Below are 18,652 nucleotides of genomic sequence, written 5' to 3' on the forward strand. Positions count from 1 at the left end.
ATTTCTAAGCGCAATTTCTCCAGTCAATCAAGAGCAGTCAGAGCAACGTGTTTCAAAATAAATCCGTTTCTTACAACAGCCATTCTGTCTTGTGTTACATTCCCACTGAGGTTTGTTCTCTCTGGAGGAGAAACCTGGACATGGGAAGCTTAAAAATCTATATCCAGCAATCCTTAGAAATGTTTTCCTTTCTTTACTTTAAAGAGAATGGAGCAAGCCTCTGAGTATGCTGTCTGTGAAGCCTTTCCCCTTCAAAAGTCAAGGTATCCACAGAGGCCTTGTGGACCTGTAACGGGTTTGGAAACCATGGAACAGCTGCAAGATCATGATGAGGCCTGTGAGGAAGGTGAGCTGAAATATTGCTTGCCATAAGCTGCCTAAAATTAACCCTTCTTGACCTAGTATTGTGGTTCTGGTCTGAAGAGGGTCTTACAAAGCTTGAGACCCAAAGAAACAGTTCACAGTAAGATGCCTTTTGTCTAACAGGGAAAGGTATAAGAAGAATCAATTGCTGAAGTTCATGGTAGGTCTTAATTAGCATACCTAGGAGAAGGATAAGCTCTGTCTTCTGGAGATTTCAGGTCAAAACAAGGATGAATACTGCCCTTGAAGACACACTGTATGGTCAAATACAAGTTAGTGTGCTATAGGTAACTGGATGAAATTAAGTGGCGTATTTTTGATGGCACGCCAGATGTAAAAGTGGAGTTGCTCTGTGTAACTTTAACGTCTACAGATAATTGTGTGGTTTTGCTTTGATTCCCATGCAAAATTTTCCTCGCTGTGTAACTAAATATTCCATTTGTAGTACCTGCGGCCACAAGTGCTTACTGAAATTTGAAAATAAAACTGCAGTACATTTAGAAAAACAAAAAAAAAGGAGGGAAATTATCTCCCATCAGTGCTAGAAGCACGTCTGCAGAGTAAAAAATGATGGGAGACAGGGTTTGAAAAACTGAGTTAACCATTCTTTTAAGACTCAAAAGTGAGCCTTCCAGAATGGAATGAAGATACTTCTCAAGAGCATCTACTTCAGTACAGGAAGTCAGCTTTTTCACTTGTAATCGTCAAGGGTCCAACTAATAGCAGGGAATACCCCACTCTGCTTACTGTGCTCTGTCTGAATGCATTATACAGCATCGTGGCTCAAAAGGAGCTGTCTCTGCAATAGGTGGAAAAGTTGCTTGCTTTCCTCATGTTTCTTTGTTATTTTTGTTTGCCCTTCTCTGCTAGCACGTTCCTTTTTATAGCTACCAGTCTCTCAGGATTGTTCCTAGCTCAACTGAAAGCCTTTTAGCTGGAATCCATTATTAGAATACCTAATGGTATTAACTACACGTAGTCCACTTTGCAAAGAAAGGTATCGATAAGAAGAGTGCAAGGACTCTTTTATCCCTGTTATGAGTAGCTCACATTTCCCAGTCAAAAAAGTAACCCTTCCCCAACTGATAAGGAAAACCAGGAAACTGTTTTTCCTCTCTTCTTTCTGTTTGCAGACCTACTTCCTTGTTCTGGCATTGGCCTGAAAGATTATGAAAGAGAACAAAAATTATTTGAAGGACAATAAACATTAGATTTATGTTTTCTTCAAAAAAAACCCATCTCTTTTTAAGGAAGTTTAAAGAAGACTTTATTGCCTGAGAAATACCAGGACTCGATGGGAACACCTTAATTTTGTGTTGGGGCTAGCGCTCTGGAGCAGCTGCTTCCTCCTGCCCAAGGGCTGCGTGCCTTTACAAGGGGTGACTTGCACTCCGACGGCTGCCGAGATCCCTGCTCTTTGCCCACCCTCACCCCACAGATGGCTCAGCTCCTGGTGCCTCCCTGCAGTTTACAGCCCTGCAGTCTGCATCAGGAACAGCTTGGCCACCCGTGCAGTGAGGCCAGGTGGTTCGTTGAGGCAGCAGCCACGTTAGCTGTCCTTGCTTTTGGGTGGGAGCTCTGGAAAAGGAATTTTGGCCTTTTTCCGCAGGACAGTGGTGATGCAAATGAAGTCCACAGAAGGATTTTATACCCAGTTGTTCATTAGGCATTTGAGCTCACTGAGGAGTACCAAATCCATCATGGGTGCATTCCTGTAGCTGCAGTCTTAATTCTGAGTACAGGTAGTCCCTGGCGAAGCTTGCTACCTGACAGATCTGTAGTCTAGCCTTAGCAGTCGTTCCTGGAGCTGTGGCACTTGCAAAGGTTAACCTGTACACACGAAGCAAAAATTTGTCCAAACAGTGGTTCTTTTTGTATTTAACATGTGACCACCTTGGCTGTACGTGTGGAAAATGTCTAAGTGTCTGCAAGTGCAGCGGTAAAACATGTGAAAGCTATCCAAGTTATGAATTACCTCATATGAATTCCATCTCCTTGATAAATGGTATTTTAATCACATGAGCGATCTAAGTGTCCGCAGAATCTTGTAGGATAGATGGGGTGGAGAAGAGTTCATTTGTGACATAGGTGACAGGGAGAAAAGTTTGCCACCTTCTCTTCCTGTTCTTTCATAGATCAAGAAGGTGAGAACAGAACTACTGTCCTTACTCCATTTTCTGTTGCAGATCAGCTTTCAGCCACTTTAGACAGCCTTCTCGGCATGTGATAGAGCTATCCCAGAGACAGAGTCTTGCCAGTTTACACTTACCCATACACGTTCTAAGTGAGTGAAGTCATCTCTGTCTTTCCTCCTGACAGCCCAAGAGGTGCTTAGGAACTGGATGAACTCCAAGCTGCAACTGGACCTGGTGAATGATGGAGAAGAGGAAATTGACTCTGTCCTCCTGGAGAAGCCTTCCGCAGCCCCTGTGAAGTACGAGCGGTTTGAGGGTGAGAGCACAACAAAGCAGTTCCTGGCTTCCTTTTGGAGGGTGTGCTGAGGGAAGGGAGCCAGGCCTCATGGCTTGTCAGACCGAGGTAAAAGTTGCTTTCAGGCCAGGATAGTGGGCTCAGTAGAAACACGATTAGAGGCGATGATTTTTCTCCCCCAGCTCTTCCAGCTGCTTGCTGCAGGGCTGCACCTCATAAACATTCAATGTCTCCCTTTGCAAAGGAGAAATTCTATTTCTTTTGTGCACGGGTACTTGTGAGGCCTGTCAGATTTATACAGCTGTCTGAGATGCTCAGTGGCAAGGCAGTATAAAATGGACAGAACGTTGGTACCGCTCTAGTGTGCTCAGTGCAAGACTGATTAAGACTCTTTGGGGATAAATGGAGTGCAGTCAGTGTGTCCACTTTCATCAGAAATGTATTCACAGCCTGGGAGAGTGATCCCTTTAATTACATTAGGCGTCGTGATCTGAGACAGAGGGTTTTATTCATTTCAGACTAGCCTAGGATAATCTGAATTCCTCATTTCAGACTTCTGCAGCTATCTGGAACATGAATTGGAAAGTTCTTCTGTCCAAGAATACCTACAGCATCTTTTGCAGAGTGAAGCTGTGAACCGTGGGATAGCGAAAGACCTTAGACGTGAAGAAATCAAGGAAAAACGAAAACTGGCAGATCCACGAATAATCATGGAGCTGAGACACCAGCAGGTGAGCAGGCAAGGCAGCACAGTCAAAAGGGATAGGATGGAGGATTAGAGTAAATGCTCAATGGTACTTCCCCAGGATTCTCTCCCAACCTGCAGTAATCGCTTACTTGGAGGCAAATCCCCCAGGATCCTCTTCCGCGGTTCAGGTGGAACATTACTGCGTTTCCGCACACACGTTAGCCATTCCCAGCAGCCTGCACGGTCAGCTTCCCCTGCGTCTGCTCAGGCTTGCTGCCTTTCCGCAGGCTGGCAGGAAGAGCCGCTGTGGCCGTCGGCAGTCAGGTCCGAGTTACTCCCATGGAAGGAACACTGTGGTTTAACCCCACGCTCTGTGCTGGTCTGAGAGCAGGACCAGTCCAGTCAGCGCCAGCTACGGAGAGGGTTGCTTGCTTCACCTAAAAGGTGGATTGTGACCCGCCCTGTCAGCGTACAACCAACCTCAGATTCTTCAGCCTTTGGCTCCTGCTTTGACTGTTGCCAATTTCCTCCTTCCCAGGTGAAGGAAAACCGGATGAGGCGTCAGAAAGCATTAGAACTTCAGAGACAAGGAGAATCCCTGAAGAAATCAGTTCTGGCTGAGGCCAAGCTCCAAGCACAGGAGGAGGAAAGAAGGAAGGCCCTGAAAGCCAAGAAGGAGGAGGAAGAGCTCCAGAGGGAGGTGGTGAAGCTGCGAAAGGAAATGGCTGAGAAGAGGCACACTGCGGCAGAAGCGCGGAGAACGTGAGAGGGAGAGGGGGGACGTGGAAAGAGCCATATGGAAAACACTTACCAGCTCCTTTTGCTAAATATAAGAGGAGTGGTGGTCCCAAAGGAAACATCTGCTATTCCTCTGTCTCCAAACTCTCCCAAAACCTTTTACTCCTCTGCTCCCAACCTCAGTGGCAGAGTTTATCATTAAAGGGGAGATGGGCTAATGATACCGTTAGCCTGCCCTCAGCCATTACCAGGATGTATGCTGCCTCACAAGGCAGGAGTGTGTTTGCACCACCGCCCATCCTCTCCATCAACTCCGTGGCCCCATCCAGCCTTGTTAGCGTCTAATGCAGCATGAAAGCCAGTACACACACAGAAAGAAAACGAATGAGTCGCTACCCTGCCTAGAATAGCCTGTGTTGAAAGTCTAGCACTTACGCTACTCCCTCTGCTGTGAGAGGATAAAGAGCGTTCTTGGCTGAGAATTCTGGAGACACAATTTTTGCTTCTGCTGAGCTTGAATTGTCACAAGAGATGTGAATTGTAGGAATGTCATTTATTTACTTAGGCAACCCTGAGATCCTAAATCGTCTCATACAAGTGCTTTACTGAAATCTTACTATTTTCTTCTGCCTGCTGTATTTTGTAAATGCTTCAGACTGTTCAGTCTCTGGAACCCCAAACCATGACTGTTTCCTATGAAGGCAGAGTTAAATAATTAGCAAGTTTCCAAGCTGTAGGGGGTGATTGTTATATGATTGGCCAAAAAGAGAGCAAAATGTGTGCAACGGTACTTTCCTCATTGTATTAGAACTGTGTGTTTGTTAACTTTCCAGAGAGGGGAAGAGACAAGAAAAAAATCAGAAGCTGTCAATGCAGGAGGTATCTATTACTGCATCACCACCCCCAGTCCTGAGGAAGGAAGAGCAAGGAGAGGAGGAACAGAGAAAGGCTCAGGAGCTGCTGCGCAGGATTCACACCAATAAGCAGAGAGTGAGCATCACCCTTCTTTACCTGAGACTCTGAGCCCCCTGCCCTCAGTGGCTGCTTGCAAAAGTGAAGTAAAAAGTCCTGGTTATCAGAATTTTTTACTTCTTCCGAGCCCTACTCCTGATACCAGGAAAGTAGAAGAGCAGGACAAAAAGTATCTTGTAAGAGTAGGTGCAAGAAATCCTGAGCCTCCATCCCCAGCGTGTCTGTGCCTCGAGGGTACCCAGTGGGAGGTTTTGCTCAGAATTGTGGAAAAGATGTGGCTTTCAGGACAGTTGCAAACATAAAGCCTTCTCCAGTTGAGAAGCAGGCTGATGTACTAAGGAGACAGCAGAGCAAGATTTTTTTGCCTTTGAGGAAGGGAAGTAAAAGGGGGGAGAGGTGGCACAAAAGGGCCTGAGAAGCCCGTCTGTGTGTATAGAAAGATATTTTAAAGGTTGCCTTGCAGACCCATGTGTAGGAGCGGGGAGAGGAAAGAGAAGTGCTGAGGCCTGAGATGAATTTTGAGCTGCATCTCCAAGAGCTGAAGTATGCCAGCACATGCACAGAGATGGGTTCCTGAAGGATCCACTCCCCCTGGGTGACAGTGGGATATTCTGTGATATTGCAACAGCACTTTCGAGGCAAACGTGCAGACTTTAGTAAGAGCCTATGTCTTTTACCATCATTATTCTGATACCATGCCCAGCTCGGGGTTAAACACCTAGTTGTATCAAAAACTTACAATTAAAGGGCAATCCTTTTGTACTGAATAATTTTATATGGGCAGTTTCAGCAAAGGGAATCAATTTCCCTGAGTGCAGGGATGAATGCCATCCATCACGTAATGTTTTTCATTAATACAGCACTCATCATCATTAATGTCTACTTAAAAACATCTAGAATGTTTTTTAATAGAAGAATCCCATAGCTTTTAGGGTGATTCTCCCCATGGCTCCCTTCATCTGCCCGCCTGCCGGCTTCGAGCTCGGCTGCTGTTCCGCAGTACACAGCCTCCCTAAGCTACGAAGAAGATAAGCCTGAAGGCAACCACAGAACAGTTTAGGGCAGGCATTATGGGAGAAGCCACAGCTTAGCTGAGCTAAGCTATAGTGACACTCTGATTATTTTCCTACAGCAGAAAGAAATAGCAAAGGCATTGACATTTTGGCCTTCTTGTAAGTCTCTATTTGGAGACTGCAGTGACCGAGAGGAAGGCAATTAAAACAAAGCACGATGACAAAAGGGGAACCGCTGAATCCCGTGAGTTGACCCACTTGGAGAATCAAAATGAACAGCATCTGCAGTGACAGGACTAGAATGATGGGGTAGATTAGACAACAAATTGCTGTTCTGTACAATGTCTATCACTTCCAGAGGCAGCGAGTCTCATTACACAACGAGGTAAAGGTTTGGCTGCCTACTGGAACAAGGGTGAGCCTAGGTCATGCCATAAAGTCACACTGGGAATTGTCTGGATTTTTGTCTAAGTTTTAAAAAAAAATGGTCCACGGAGATGTTTGTGAACTGTTCTCCACGAAAGTGTTCTTACCTCTAGCATCTTAGACATTTTCTAGATTTTGAAACATCTTTCCTGTCTGTGGAAATTCTGCATTCCTCACCCATTTTGCACGTGGTGTTTCACTCAAAAGTGTAGACCCCATGACATTATCTTTCTAGTCCTTTTCTGCTTTTTGTAGAAGACCTCCACATGCTCTGTGCTTTGGGGTTTTTTTTACCCTCAAGGTAACTGTGGAAAGGGGGGGGTTTGAAAAGAGTCTCAAAAAGGCAAGTCAGATAAGGGGAAGGGTGGAGAGGATCAGCACTTGTGTGATGGGCTGTATCTCGCTCACTGGTTTTCTGAAACTCTCCCACACAGTGCATGCGACAATATTTCTCTGCTTGGCTGAAAGTGATTCTGGAGCACAGAATTAAAATGGGAAAAGCCAGAGCCCTTGCTGACTGGAAATGCCAACTGAAGGCCCTGCGAGCCTGGAGAAACTATACTTGGGCCCAGAAGGTAGAGCAGGAGACCCAGCAATTGGAAATTCATCTCCAAGATCAAAACAGGTAGTGACCCTACACTCTGGAATTCCTCCTACTGCAGCAGTACGGGGGCAGTGCAATGATCAGGGACTGCAAAAGGGGCCAGCAGGAGGAAAACGGTAGTTTTTTGTGAAAACTGCTACCTTGCCTGCAGTCTGCCAGAGGCACTGTGGCACAGCTAAAGAGGAAGACAGAGATAAACAGGAGCTTTAGCACTTTCCAGCAAGCCTGTGTCTCTCTGTAGGTCTCTTTCCTAGAAATCTCACGCTGGCTTGCTCTGGACCCCAGAGAATATGAGGTGCTATATTTATTCCTGATTAATACAGTCATTTCCTATTTCAGTAGTAGTATAGCAGAGATCATTTTGGCCAGTGCCTTTCGTTAAGGAAGCTGTTGGACGAATTCCCTATCAGCCAGAGAAAATTCTGCTCTTGCAGGTGTCTGGCAGGCTGTGTGGTGAGGCACTGCCGCTTCCCCCGGTGCAGCTGGCGGGAAAACAGGATACCTCTTTGGCACCTATCCTACAGCCCAAGGATGACACAGGAACTTGCAAAATGTAAACTAGGGGAACTTACTTCAAAGTAATGGGCATCCTTTCTGCCCTCCCACTCCTTGGAGAAACAGTGTGCAGCTTGGGAGGGCCTTTAGAGTTAAGCAACGAAGAGACTCGGGAAGTTATGGGGCCTCGTGCTGTGGCCTGGTCTGCTGTATTTACTGCAATTGTTTTGGGCAGACCTGCGCAGAAGCATCGCTCCTGTCATAACACAAGTGCTTTCTCCTTCAGGAAAATACAACTGTCTGCGGAGCATAACCAGCGACGGCTTCTGCGCTGCCGCTTTCTGGCCTGGCAGCGCTGGAGCCAAGCAGAGACGGAAAAGCGAGAGCTGCAGAGCAAGAGGGAAGAGACGAAGAGAAAAATGGCACAGCTGCTGGAGGCAGTGTCCCTGGGGAAGGGTGGTCTGGACAGGCCGCTGGAGGTCAACAGGCCTGGGACAGCAGAATTAAACCAACATCAAGATTTGCATCAGGACAAGGTAAACCCTTCCTGTGTAGTTTTGTCTGCTGGCATCTCAGTACTCTTACAAAGCTTTTCTTTGGTGAAATCTGAAGAGTACATTGTCCCAGAGGAAGGCTTCTTTCCCAGGGCGACCCCCAGATACCTGCCTGAAAGTGTTCAGGAGGGAAGTCTTTAAAAAATCAGAGGCAAATGTGAAGGACAGGTTCAAGTCACGTGAAGGACACGTTCACGTGTTCACTTGAAGGACAGTTCAAGGCCAGGCTGGACGAGGCTTTGAGCAACCTGGTCTAGTGGAAGGTGTCCCTGCCCATGGCAGGGGGGTTGGAACTGGATGGTCTTTTAAGGTCCCTTCCAACCCAAACCATTCTGTGATTCTATGGCAATGGATGACTTGTAAAATTAATCTCTAATGCTGCCAGAGGAGAAGCCTTCATGTATGTCGCAATGAGCGTCCCACCCCCGGATCACTTTTGCTGAGAGATCAGTTACATCCTTCATGCCTGCTTAGCCTTAAAAAGAGTAACGCTTGACAGCATGACGAGATTTTGTCATGCCAGTGCAGTGCTCTGGCTTTTAGGCATAGGGGAAAAAAGTTGTCACTGGCTGTTTCAGGGTAATGTGCATCACAAGGAGGTAGGAGAGGAGAATCAGAGGTTGCTTCCTTAAATTGTCATTTGTCAGGTCACAGCCTGCCCTTCCTTCCTGTCTATAAAGCCTGTACCACAGCAGTGTCCCGATCCCACTTACACATATTACAGGTCAAGCTTTTTGTTTAAGTGTCGGCAAAAGTGGGTTTCCTGCTGTGCCTGTATCACCCTAGTAGGCCTGCATTTTTCTTCAGATTCACTGGTAAAATTTGTGCTGGAAGGATGGGACTGAATTTGGAGTTTGCCCTAGGAATCAGAAAGCGGATTTACATCTGATGCTTCTTCAGAGAAAGACCATGCGTCAGAAAAGGTGCAACCTCATTCCCCACTGCGCACCCATTTTGTGGTAGTATTTATCAAAGCTGGAGCAGAGGCGTGAGGAAGCAGCACCTCTTCTCTTCCATCTGTAAAGGGACCGCCTGGTAGATCACTTCAACGGTTTTACCTTTATTTGCCATATGAGCGCTGAGTGGGAACGGCACAGTCCAAAGGGAGCCTGCTAATCCCTGAGCAATGAGCTCTCTTGAGCTGTGCTCCCTATATATTCCTGCCAGAGCTCTTGCCTAATCAGGATGTTTTTTCCTCCCAGGGAAATGGCACGTGGCTCCTTAACAGTCTTTTTTCCCTGCAGCCTCTCATTTTGTGCATTGCTTAGCCTCTGCCCTGAGTAGAAACTGGATAAAGATTGCATAGGTGAGGTTACCCAACTTCACAGAATGAAGTTCAGTTACTCCTCAGACATCTCACTAGATTTGCATTAAAGAAACACTGTGTAGCAAGAGAGAAGAGTACTTGGTCTCAATCATTGCCAAATTCTACTCATTTCTTTGTGGTTTTATTCCCCAGCCAACTGAAACTCACCTCATACAGAAAGAACCTGACCACACCAGAGATCATTCTTGTTTGGATGCTGCCCTCACATCTCATTCCTACAGAAAACCCAAATTTGCCTGGGAGATTACCCCAAAAGATGCAGCCCTGAGTGCACCAGCCCAGGCTGTGTACAGGAATCAGATAGCCACTCTCCCCCAGCGGTTTCAGACACCTGGTCTAAAGACAGCTCCGGCTTACGGTAGCCGTTTTGAGCACCGGCATGCCTTCCAGCAACGCCTGATCGAGGAGCAGAGGCAGCAGCTTCAGAAACAGCAAGAGCTGATCCTCGAACTGCAGGAAAATCAGAGGCGGAGCACAGCTAAAGAGGCAACACAAGCCATGGCTGTCACTCAGACACTTAAAGAATGTGCTTCACAATCTAGGGAGGAAGAACCAAAGAGAGGAAAACCAACCCGATGCAAGAACACAACCCAGTTGAGGTAAGGCCCTCGATAAAGCAGCATGTCTCATTCCTACTCCAGCTGAGGCAGAATTTGCCAGGCACACTTCGGTCAGGCTAACGCTATCTGCTTCTCCTCCCACCTGTGACTTTGCCTCAAGGGTAGCACCAGGGTGGCCACAGCTCTCTGTCCTTCTCCCTTTTTTTGCAATGGCTCTACACCACGTAATCCACACAGGGCCCATTCAGAAACAGCAACACTGGTGTCCCACATAGCAGCAGAAGGGATTTATTTAGTTAGGAAAAAAAGAGAGAGATTGTTGTCCTCAGTATTTCCAAACATGCAGCACCCTGGGCACTCATCTCCTTTGCAAGGATCCATCATGAATTTCCCTCGGCTGTATCAGGGATTCAGGATGAGAATGCAGCACGGTGGAGAATATAAGCTACGAGGCCTGTTTCGCAGTGATAGGTGGTAGGTGTGAGATGTCATTTGACTGCATTCATTGATGAATTTCTTTACCCTTTCCTTTCATAGTCCACCTGTTTCTCATGGGCCAGAAAAGACGAGGGCAGCGATGCAAGGCAGGAGGCCCTCCAGCCAGCTGACCTCAGCTCATCCCATACTGAAAGGTATTGTTCTGGATAGCAAAGACCATTCCAGACCACTGTTCTCAACAGCTTGTCGGGAACCCTCTCTTTGCCTCAGCCTTGCTGGTAGATGGGAGTATGCGAGTAAAACTCAGCACTCCCTTTCCCAGCCGGACCAGCACTGTGAGAGGGCGAGCTGTTCTCATGCCCAAGACAGGCATCTGTAAAACCTGGCCAAGGTGTTGTGAGACAACAGCAGCTAGTCTGGGGAAGGAGCTCTGCATGCCTGCCTTCTGGGAGATATCTCTGCTTCTCTGGCCACGCTGGAGCAGCACAGGCACCTTAAACATGCAGCACAGCCCTTTCTGTTACATCCCGAGGTCATATTCTTCCACGTGAACTGGGGGGATGGTCAGTCTGCATGAAAGGCTGTCTGGAATATGATCATTGTCATGTGTTTTAACAGTTCTGGGATCATCAAAGCTTTTTGGCCGTGATAGCTGGGTTTTCATAGCTGCCTTTGATTAACCAACTGTGTTGAGCTCCAATGCTGCTTAGTCTACTGCATCCTTCACTGGTTTGCCTGAGCTCCATATAGCTTAGGGATTGTAAGCATATTTTCAGAGCATTAAAATTGAAAAATTTAATTTTTCAGATTTTTGAAATTTCTGGCTATCACTGGATGATTTTCCCTTGGTCGAGAAACCTGTTGTGGTCAAAACATTGCCCCCCAATTATCAATTGCTCCAGCCTGTGCTTCATTTGCCACTTCAGGAGAAGCGAGTATGGGTTCTCAACTCCACTGCATGTTCTGAATGGCCCTGTCAGTGCTGTAACACCTTCGCCGATAGCCAGCAAGAGCACCACGCTGCCATTTTTCTCCCAAAAGAAGCATTAAGCAGTAGTTTCTCACTAATGGGACCGAATACCTGTGTGTTGGTGTGGCAGGGGGGACACAAAGTCGCTCTTTAAATGAGCAATTGGAGCTTCCTGGAGACCTCATAGCAATTGGTGCTAAATCAGGTGCCCCGAGCCTTAGCACTCAGGGGTAAAACCTCTGGACACAATTCCTTTCACAACTGAGCCTCATGGCTGTGACTGGCAACCGAGGGCAGTGGCGTCAGTCTGACTGGGGGAGTCCTGAGTCACCCTACAGATGTTTATGGGTTCCTTGTTCATGACACTGCCAGCTGTCAGAGGCAGCAGAAAGCAAGGCCCTTTGTCCTGGCATTGCCCAGTCAGTGGGGGCCTGACAGTAGAGAGAAATGTCATCCTTGTTCACGAGACAAGGATGTCCACTAAGCCTTATGTCCTTGTGTTTCCATTCCTGTAGCTATGGAGGAGAGAGCTATGCAGCGGGCAGAACGGAGGAGGAAACTAGAAGAAGCCAAACAACAAAGAGAAGAGGAGAAACTGGTAGGGGAAATGGAAAATAAAACAGTCTCTCTCACACCATTCTAGTTATCAGAAATGCTGGTTTAACCCCAAAGCCAGGGACCAAGGAAAGGCCTTTTCTCCAAAAGAAGAGGTTTATAGCTTGTCAGAAAGCGGATGTCCAGCACACATCAAAAGAAGTTGTTGCTGCATTTGTATAGAGTGATGACCCTAGCCCAGCCATATCACAGGCAGACACTTAGTGTTGATGCAGCTGGAATTCTAGAACAGCCTCCCTTACCACTCCACCCCGCGTCTTTCACACCTACCTCATGACTGTAACTGCCCTTGCCGAGGATGAGAAGGGTGGAAGCACGCAGAGATCCACTCAATGGGACCTGGCAGCAGTGGGTTTCTCCTCCCCTGCCTTTCCTGTCTGGCCATGTACAGCCTGAGGACATGCAGTCTGACCTAGTAAAAATCCTGCACCTTTCTAGCCAATCTCTGCGGAAGAGAGAAGATCCTGACAATATTTGCATGGTTAATAGTCAAATTCTGTGATACACATCCAACAGAGGAGCCTTCAGGGCATTAAGCTGTTAGGGAAAACATGGATAGTAAGTTGCATCAGGATTAGAAAGCTCAGAACTGGGGGCCTAAAACAATCAGCGTTTGTTCCTTCTCCAGGCAAGACAGAGGCGCTCACATAGGCAGGAGGCTGAAGCGAGCCTTAGAGACCACAGAGTGGACAAACAGCAGGTTCAGTTTCCTCAGCTGCAGTTGCCACAGTCGTAGAGATCAGGGAACACAGTCATGGTAACCCCACATTATGGTCAGGGTGGTTTGCACCTCTGATGCATTCACCTAGAGCAAAAGCTCTGGGAAATGAGTGGAGTGGGGTTCGCAAGGAGAGCAGACAAACATTCAGAGAAGGATGTCGTGTCAAGTATGGCCAGCGCTGAAGCAAAGCAACTTCTCTGATCTTCACTGTTTGGGGAAAGAAACGTCGGGGTACCTGTAATGCTGCTTTGCGTGTAGAAGTAAAACATCAGAACAGAGCCCAGGGACTCAGAGCTGACTTCAGCAATCAGGTTATCAATAAATAACTTGGTGTATATGGTTTAATATTTTAGGGGAAGAGTGGGCAAATACTATATCCTAGGGCAAAGATATATATATATGACTTTCTACTCTCCATATATATATAGGTAGCAGAAAGAACAGTCTCTCCTTCCTCTCTCTCCCACAGCTCGTTGTCCAGCAAGGCTCATGTCTAGTATGTGGCAAACTCTGCTTCCTTCTGAAGCTTCAGGTGCTGGTCAATAATAGAGGAATACTGGGAAAGCTGAGAGGTCTGTGTTCTCTGGGAAGGTCAGATGTGCCACATTAAATTTTTTCTTCCTGTATTTTCTCCATGTCAAGGCCCAGCTGAAGGCTGAAGAGGAAGCACGGCAGAGGAAAGAGGCCGAGGAAAAGGAGGCTCAGCGGGAAAAACGACGGGAGGAGAAAAGGCAGCAGAAACTGGTGAGCAAACACCTCACCTGTTTGCCCCACCCATAGCAGGGATGGGGAGGAAGAGCCAGAGTACTGTGGTCTTCAGGAGTAGAGCAGAGGTGCACAGCCACTGCTCTAGGGGCTCACCACCTTCCCCCTTTTTGGCAGCGTTAGGGGAAGGGCTGTGGACCGAACGCTCTATGCGGTACATCCTGTCTCTAGTCTGAGCTGGACTCCAGGTCCCAGCTGATGGACATTGACTGCTGAGGTCTGGCCCCACAGGGGCAGCCTACTTCCAGGCTGCTCCTTGCCCTTGTGCCCCCCCTCCAGCCTACACAGCCATACCAGTCACAAACACACCATTTAAATGTAAACAAGCCTGACAGGTACATCGAGGGCAACTGTCCACCTGAAGAATAGAATCATCTTCTCCTTAGAGCTAGCCTAGGAATAGCCCTGCTTCGTTAGTCGTACCTGGAAATCGGCTGTCCTAATAACCCAAATAGCACATTTGAAATCCTACAGGAATTTGACCTACAACTATTGTCCTACTTGGATTGAGTGTTTTGGGATGGTTGACCTTCATCCCTGAGTCTCAGTCTACAGTAATATTGTACAGTTACATAATATCCACATCCCTCCCCTACTATTTTAAGCTTAAGTGGTAGGGTCCATGTATAAACTCAGAATCATTTTTTGACGTTTTTCAGTCTAATTTTATGAGCACAGAAAGCTGCCCTCCTCGAGCTCACCAAAGCACCCCTCCCACACTGATGAAGGCCCATCAAAAGGGGGTTCCTGCTAGGTCAGCACTGCTGGTCACCACAGATTGTATGTCTGCTACAGTAACACCAAACTGCGGTGCTAAGGGAAGGCCACGTGCCGATACATGGCCCAAAGAAATGTCCAGAAATGCCATTGTCTTCCCTGAGGATTTTCAGGACAGTTTTCTCTGCTCTCTACCACAGTTCCAGCAGCCTTTCAGTACCTGATGGGGCTACAAGGAAGCTGGGGGGGGACTTTTTACGAGGGCCTGTAGTGACAGGACAAGGGGTAACGGGTTTAAATTGAAAGTGGGGAGGTTTAGATTGGATATCAGGAAGAAGTTCTTCCCAGAGAGGGTGGTGAGGCACTGGCACAGGTTGCCCAGAGAAGCTGTGGATGCCCCATCCCTGGAAGTGTTCAAGGCCAGGCTGGATGAGGCTTTGAGCAACCTGGTCTAGTGGAGGGTGTCCCTGGCCATGACGGGGGTTTGGAACTGGATGATCTTTAAGGTCCCTTCCAACACAAACCATTCTATGGTTTTGTGATTGTAGCACATGGGGTCATGTCTGGTCTGCACTGCTAAAGATGATGCAGATCCCTATTTCCTGTCAGGTCAGGACCTCCAGCTCCAATATGACCATCTGTTGTCATTGCTTAACATCCTCTTCATCCAGAGTGTATTAAACTACTGCTCTTTGTATTGTAGAAAGAGCTGGAGAAGCAAAGGAGGCTGGAGAAAGAGCAGCAGCTCCAAAGAAAGGCCAGAGATCACTATGAGAAGGTCCTGCTGAGAAAGCTGGGAATGGTGCCATGGAAAAGGCTGATGGAGCAAGCCAAGGAAAAGCTTGTGGTAAGTGCTGAGGATAAAGGAAAGGACTGGTGCCATGGGAGGCAGGGAAAAAGAATGGATGCAGCACTTAACAGAAACCTTACTAGGCTCTTAAGCCAGGTAGAGATAGAAAAAGCAAAAACTCTCCTTGCACACCCTGCCCTGTATTAGTTCTTTAAATCAGCCCATCTGACAGTAATCCTGAGAGGTCACCAAAAGCCCACAAGGGTGGCATCCTCATTCACAGCTGATTAAACAGGAACCAAAAGGACAGAGAAAGGAATGAATTCCAGCCTAATGAGAAGTCATCTTTTGCTAGCCTCCACTTGTCTGCGGTACTAACTGCCACGTGATTCCGTGCCAATAATGCAGTGGGAGTTAGTTTTGTACGATACAGCCCAAAAAAATAAATTGAAGTTTAGACGACATGAGCCTGTCGGTTCTCTTGCTCCACAGCAAAGCTAATCAGTAAGACAGTGCCAAGCCACCGTAGTTATGGTGCGGTTAACCCCAGCCCATCTTCAGGGCTGTCCCTCTCTCTGGAGTCACTGCTGGTGCAGTGTTGGCCACTGCTAGGGGCGGGACACCACCGGTGACAGACCTGTCCTAGCCTGGCCGTACCTTCAGCACAGAATAGCAAGCGGTAGCTTCTGAGTCCCTGCCACATGAATGTCGCTGATGACACGTTTCCGTATGTGACAGAATTGGCGTGCCTTAGCAGGGGTGGACTAGTCGCACTCAGCCGCGTCCTGAAGATTTAGCCTGAGCCCAGGGCAAAGTTGGCAAGCTTCCATTTAAGTCGCTGCAACTGCAGCTGCTTACAGTACTCACACGCACGTAGGCCTCCGGCTGGGAAGAAGCAGAGGGATCGGAGCCCAGGGCTAAGTTGGCAAGCTTCCATTTAAGTCACTGCAGCTGCTTATGGTACTCAAACACGCGTAGGCTTCCGGCTGGGAAGAAGCAGAGGGATAGCAGCCGCTCCCTAAGTCCACCCTGCTGGTCAGCGTTATGGACAAGGTTGGAGTAAGCTCTTACAGGCCGTGCCTCTGCCCCATTCACAGTTGGTTAAATTGAGCCTCTAATTCACAAGGATGTTCTCTAGAAGCGCCGCAGCAGCAGCCTGAGAGAGGCTGGTCCCGTTCCTTACGCTGATGCCTCTGTGGGAACCTCTCCTGTAGTTATTCCAGCTGTCAGGCATCTGCATTCTAGGGGCCCCAAGAAGCGGAGGTGATTTCCTAGTTTGTGCAGTCAGTAGCCCAAGTGACCACCTGCTGTGTCTGCTCTCTTCACTCAGGTAGCACAAAGGCACCGCTGCTGGGGCCTGCAGAGGAAGTGCCTGGTGTTTTGGCTCCAGCACACCCAGGAGAGCCTCACGGAGAAGGCGTCTAGGGCCGAGGGCTTCTATTCCCAGATGTTGCTGAGACGGAGCTTCAGGAACTGGCTGAAGGTTTGCCTGTGCCACGGCGGAGAAACTGCCGCACTTATCCCCTCGCCCCGCTGCCGCCGCGCACGCCTGCAGCCCAAGCTCTGCCGGGCCACACTGCCCCCACTCCAGCCACACCGTTCCCTTCTCTGACCTTCTTCCAGCTCTCCGCTCTCCATCATTCTCCTCCACCCAGGACACGCTCCTATATACTGCCCCTCCACCTCTGCGTTCCCTCAGCCTGCTCCCTGCCGATTTTTGCCCCATAACCCTTTGCTGCCACGGCCTCCGCACTGCTCTGTTTCTGCTCATTGGGCTGGGGAGAAAGCAGCCACTCTCACCTCTTTCTCTCTACTTCCCTAGCACAAGGATTATCTCTCCGCTCTGGAGGAGAGAGTGAGCACCCTCCACGCAGCCTGCCTCACAAGGACGTACTTCCGGGCATGGTTTGGTCTGGCCACAGAGGAAAAAAGTACCTTATGGGAGAAGCTGAAGATTGCTACTGAACACAGTAACAAGTAAGCGTGCTCTCTTGCTGTTAAGTTTACACACCCTCTGAATTATTTGGGAGGCCGCTTTTGGCAGGTCAGTTATCTGCTCCCCAAGAACACGTGAACCAGGCTCTTCACTGCTGGGATTCTGCTTCTGAGATCTGCGCAGTCCACATCAGCAGAGCTTTACGGTAAGAATATTCCACGCAGCCTGGAAAAGGGAATTTAGTGGTACCCTTCACAGGACTTTTAATTCAGCTGAAAAGAGAATCCAGTGAAAGCACATAAGTAGCTGCAACTTTCTAAGCTGATTAGCAGATCTGGCCATGCAGCTTCTGCTAAAAGCTGCCCTAGGAAAATCTTGAAGTACAATTATAACAAGCCAAATGATTGTGCAGGAATTACGCTGCCTTGTTTGTCCACGGCAGATGATTTAGTCCACAAATCCAAAGTTGATCAACTAGAAACCCTTCCTAGGGAATCTCCTGGTTTATGCCATCGCTGTCTGATGTGGCAGTGAGAACTGCAGCAGACAGGTCGACCAGTCGCGGCTGCGGGCAGACGCACCCGGCTCGCTCGCTGTCCCGTAGCTGCATTAGCTGTGCACGTTAACGAGAGGAAAACACTGTTGTCAGAGTCCAGCAGAAAATGGCAGCGTATTCACCCTCCTCACCACGAAAGCACCTCAGCCGCGCGCAGTCACGAGCAGGCTGCGCCGGTGCGTAGCCCAGGCAGGATCTGCAGCGCCTTGGAGGAAGAATATGATCAAGTTCCCCCCTTCTGTGGTCGAGCGAAGCTGCTCTAGCCTGCCGTGTCAGTCAGGTTAGAACGGCGCACGATTTAACCCAAGGAGCCAGCAAACTGGAGGAACCAGGGGAATTCAGACCCAGGAAGAGACTGGGTTGATTCTCCGTAGGACCTCTTGTTGGGAGTGTAACGACCTGTCATTCCACATCACCTCTTCCCCCACAGAGTGGCAGAAGGCTGTTCAGACCTTGACACAGCACACTGTGTTGTGGACAGGACTGCATGTCCTGCGTGTGGGAATTCCTCTGGGGGGGGTGATTAAAATTGGGTAAGAATTGGAGCCCAGTTCCCGTGCTCCCACACGGTTGGTCTGCACCAAATGAGGCTGCATTTTTCCCCAAAGAAACTGCCTTCAGAGCCCCTTTGTATTCTTACAGAAACATCTTTAATCTTCAGAGTGCTAAGCAAACACCAGCTAAGAAATCCTGTCAGAGGGAGGAGCGAAATTCTTGGGGGAGAGGACAAGAGAAGGGCAATGTGTTAATTTTGCCCGGGATGATTGACATATGAACGAGCGGGCTGCATGCAGATGTTCCACATGTCACAGCCCCGACCAGCAGCAGAAAGGACAAATCCCACCGGTGTTTTAGGGGCGCTCCCCCCTCAAACTGAAGTCGTCTCTTGATGACCCGTTACGTTATGCACACATCCAGGTGTCATCACTTTGTTCTCTCTTTCTTGTCCCCCCTTTCTTTAAGGAGACTCCTGC

The 18,652-nt window shown here is 48.4% G+C and overlaps 1 protein-coding gene across 1 annotated transcript in view; it reads left to right on the plus strand.

The window, feature by feature from the left end:
* Positions 1-210: 210 nt before the first annotated feature.
* Positions 211-18,652, plus strand: part of KIAA1407 (KIAA1407 ortholog) — an 18,544-nt gene continuing 102 nt past the window's right edge. Inside the window, exons 1-14 of the mRNA XM_010152715.1 lie at positions 211-346; positions 2,683-2,814; positions 3,346-3,524; positions 4,020-4,243; positions 5,053-5,209; positions 7,065-7,255; positions 8,016-8,265; positions 9,743-10,209; positions 10,708-10,802; positions 12,094-12,176; positions 13,557-13,658; positions 15,100-15,243; positions 16,517-16,669; positions 17,009-17,163. Coding sequence (XP_010151017.1) covers positions 307-346; positions 2,683-2,814; positions 3,346-3,524; positions 4,020-4,243; positions 5,053-5,209; positions 7,065-7,255; positions 8,016-8,265; positions 9,743-10,209; positions 10,708-10,802; positions 12,094-12,176; positions 13,557-13,658; positions 15,100-15,243; positions 16,517-16,669; positions 17,009-17,163 — 2,372 coding nt within the window. The 5' untranslated portion in view covers positions 211-306. The remainder of the gene's footprint in view (positions 347-2,682; positions 2,815-3,345; positions 3,525-4,019; positions 4,244-5,052; positions 5,210-7,064; positions 7,256-8,015; positions 8,266-9,742; positions 10,210-10,707; positions 10,803-12,093; positions 12,177-13,556; positions 13,659-15,099; positions 15,244-16,516; positions 16,670-17,008; positions 17,164-18,652) is intronic.

The sequence above is a fragment of the Eurypyga helias genome, unplaced genomic scaffold, assembly GCF_000690775.1.
Source record: "Eurypyga helias isolate BGI_N326 unplaced genomic scaffold, ASM69077v1 scaffold18105, whole genome shotgun sequence".
Classification (NCBI taxonomy): domain Eukaryota; kingdom Metazoa; phylum Chordata; class Aves; order Eurypygiformes; family Eurypygidae; genus Eurypyga; species Eurypyga helias.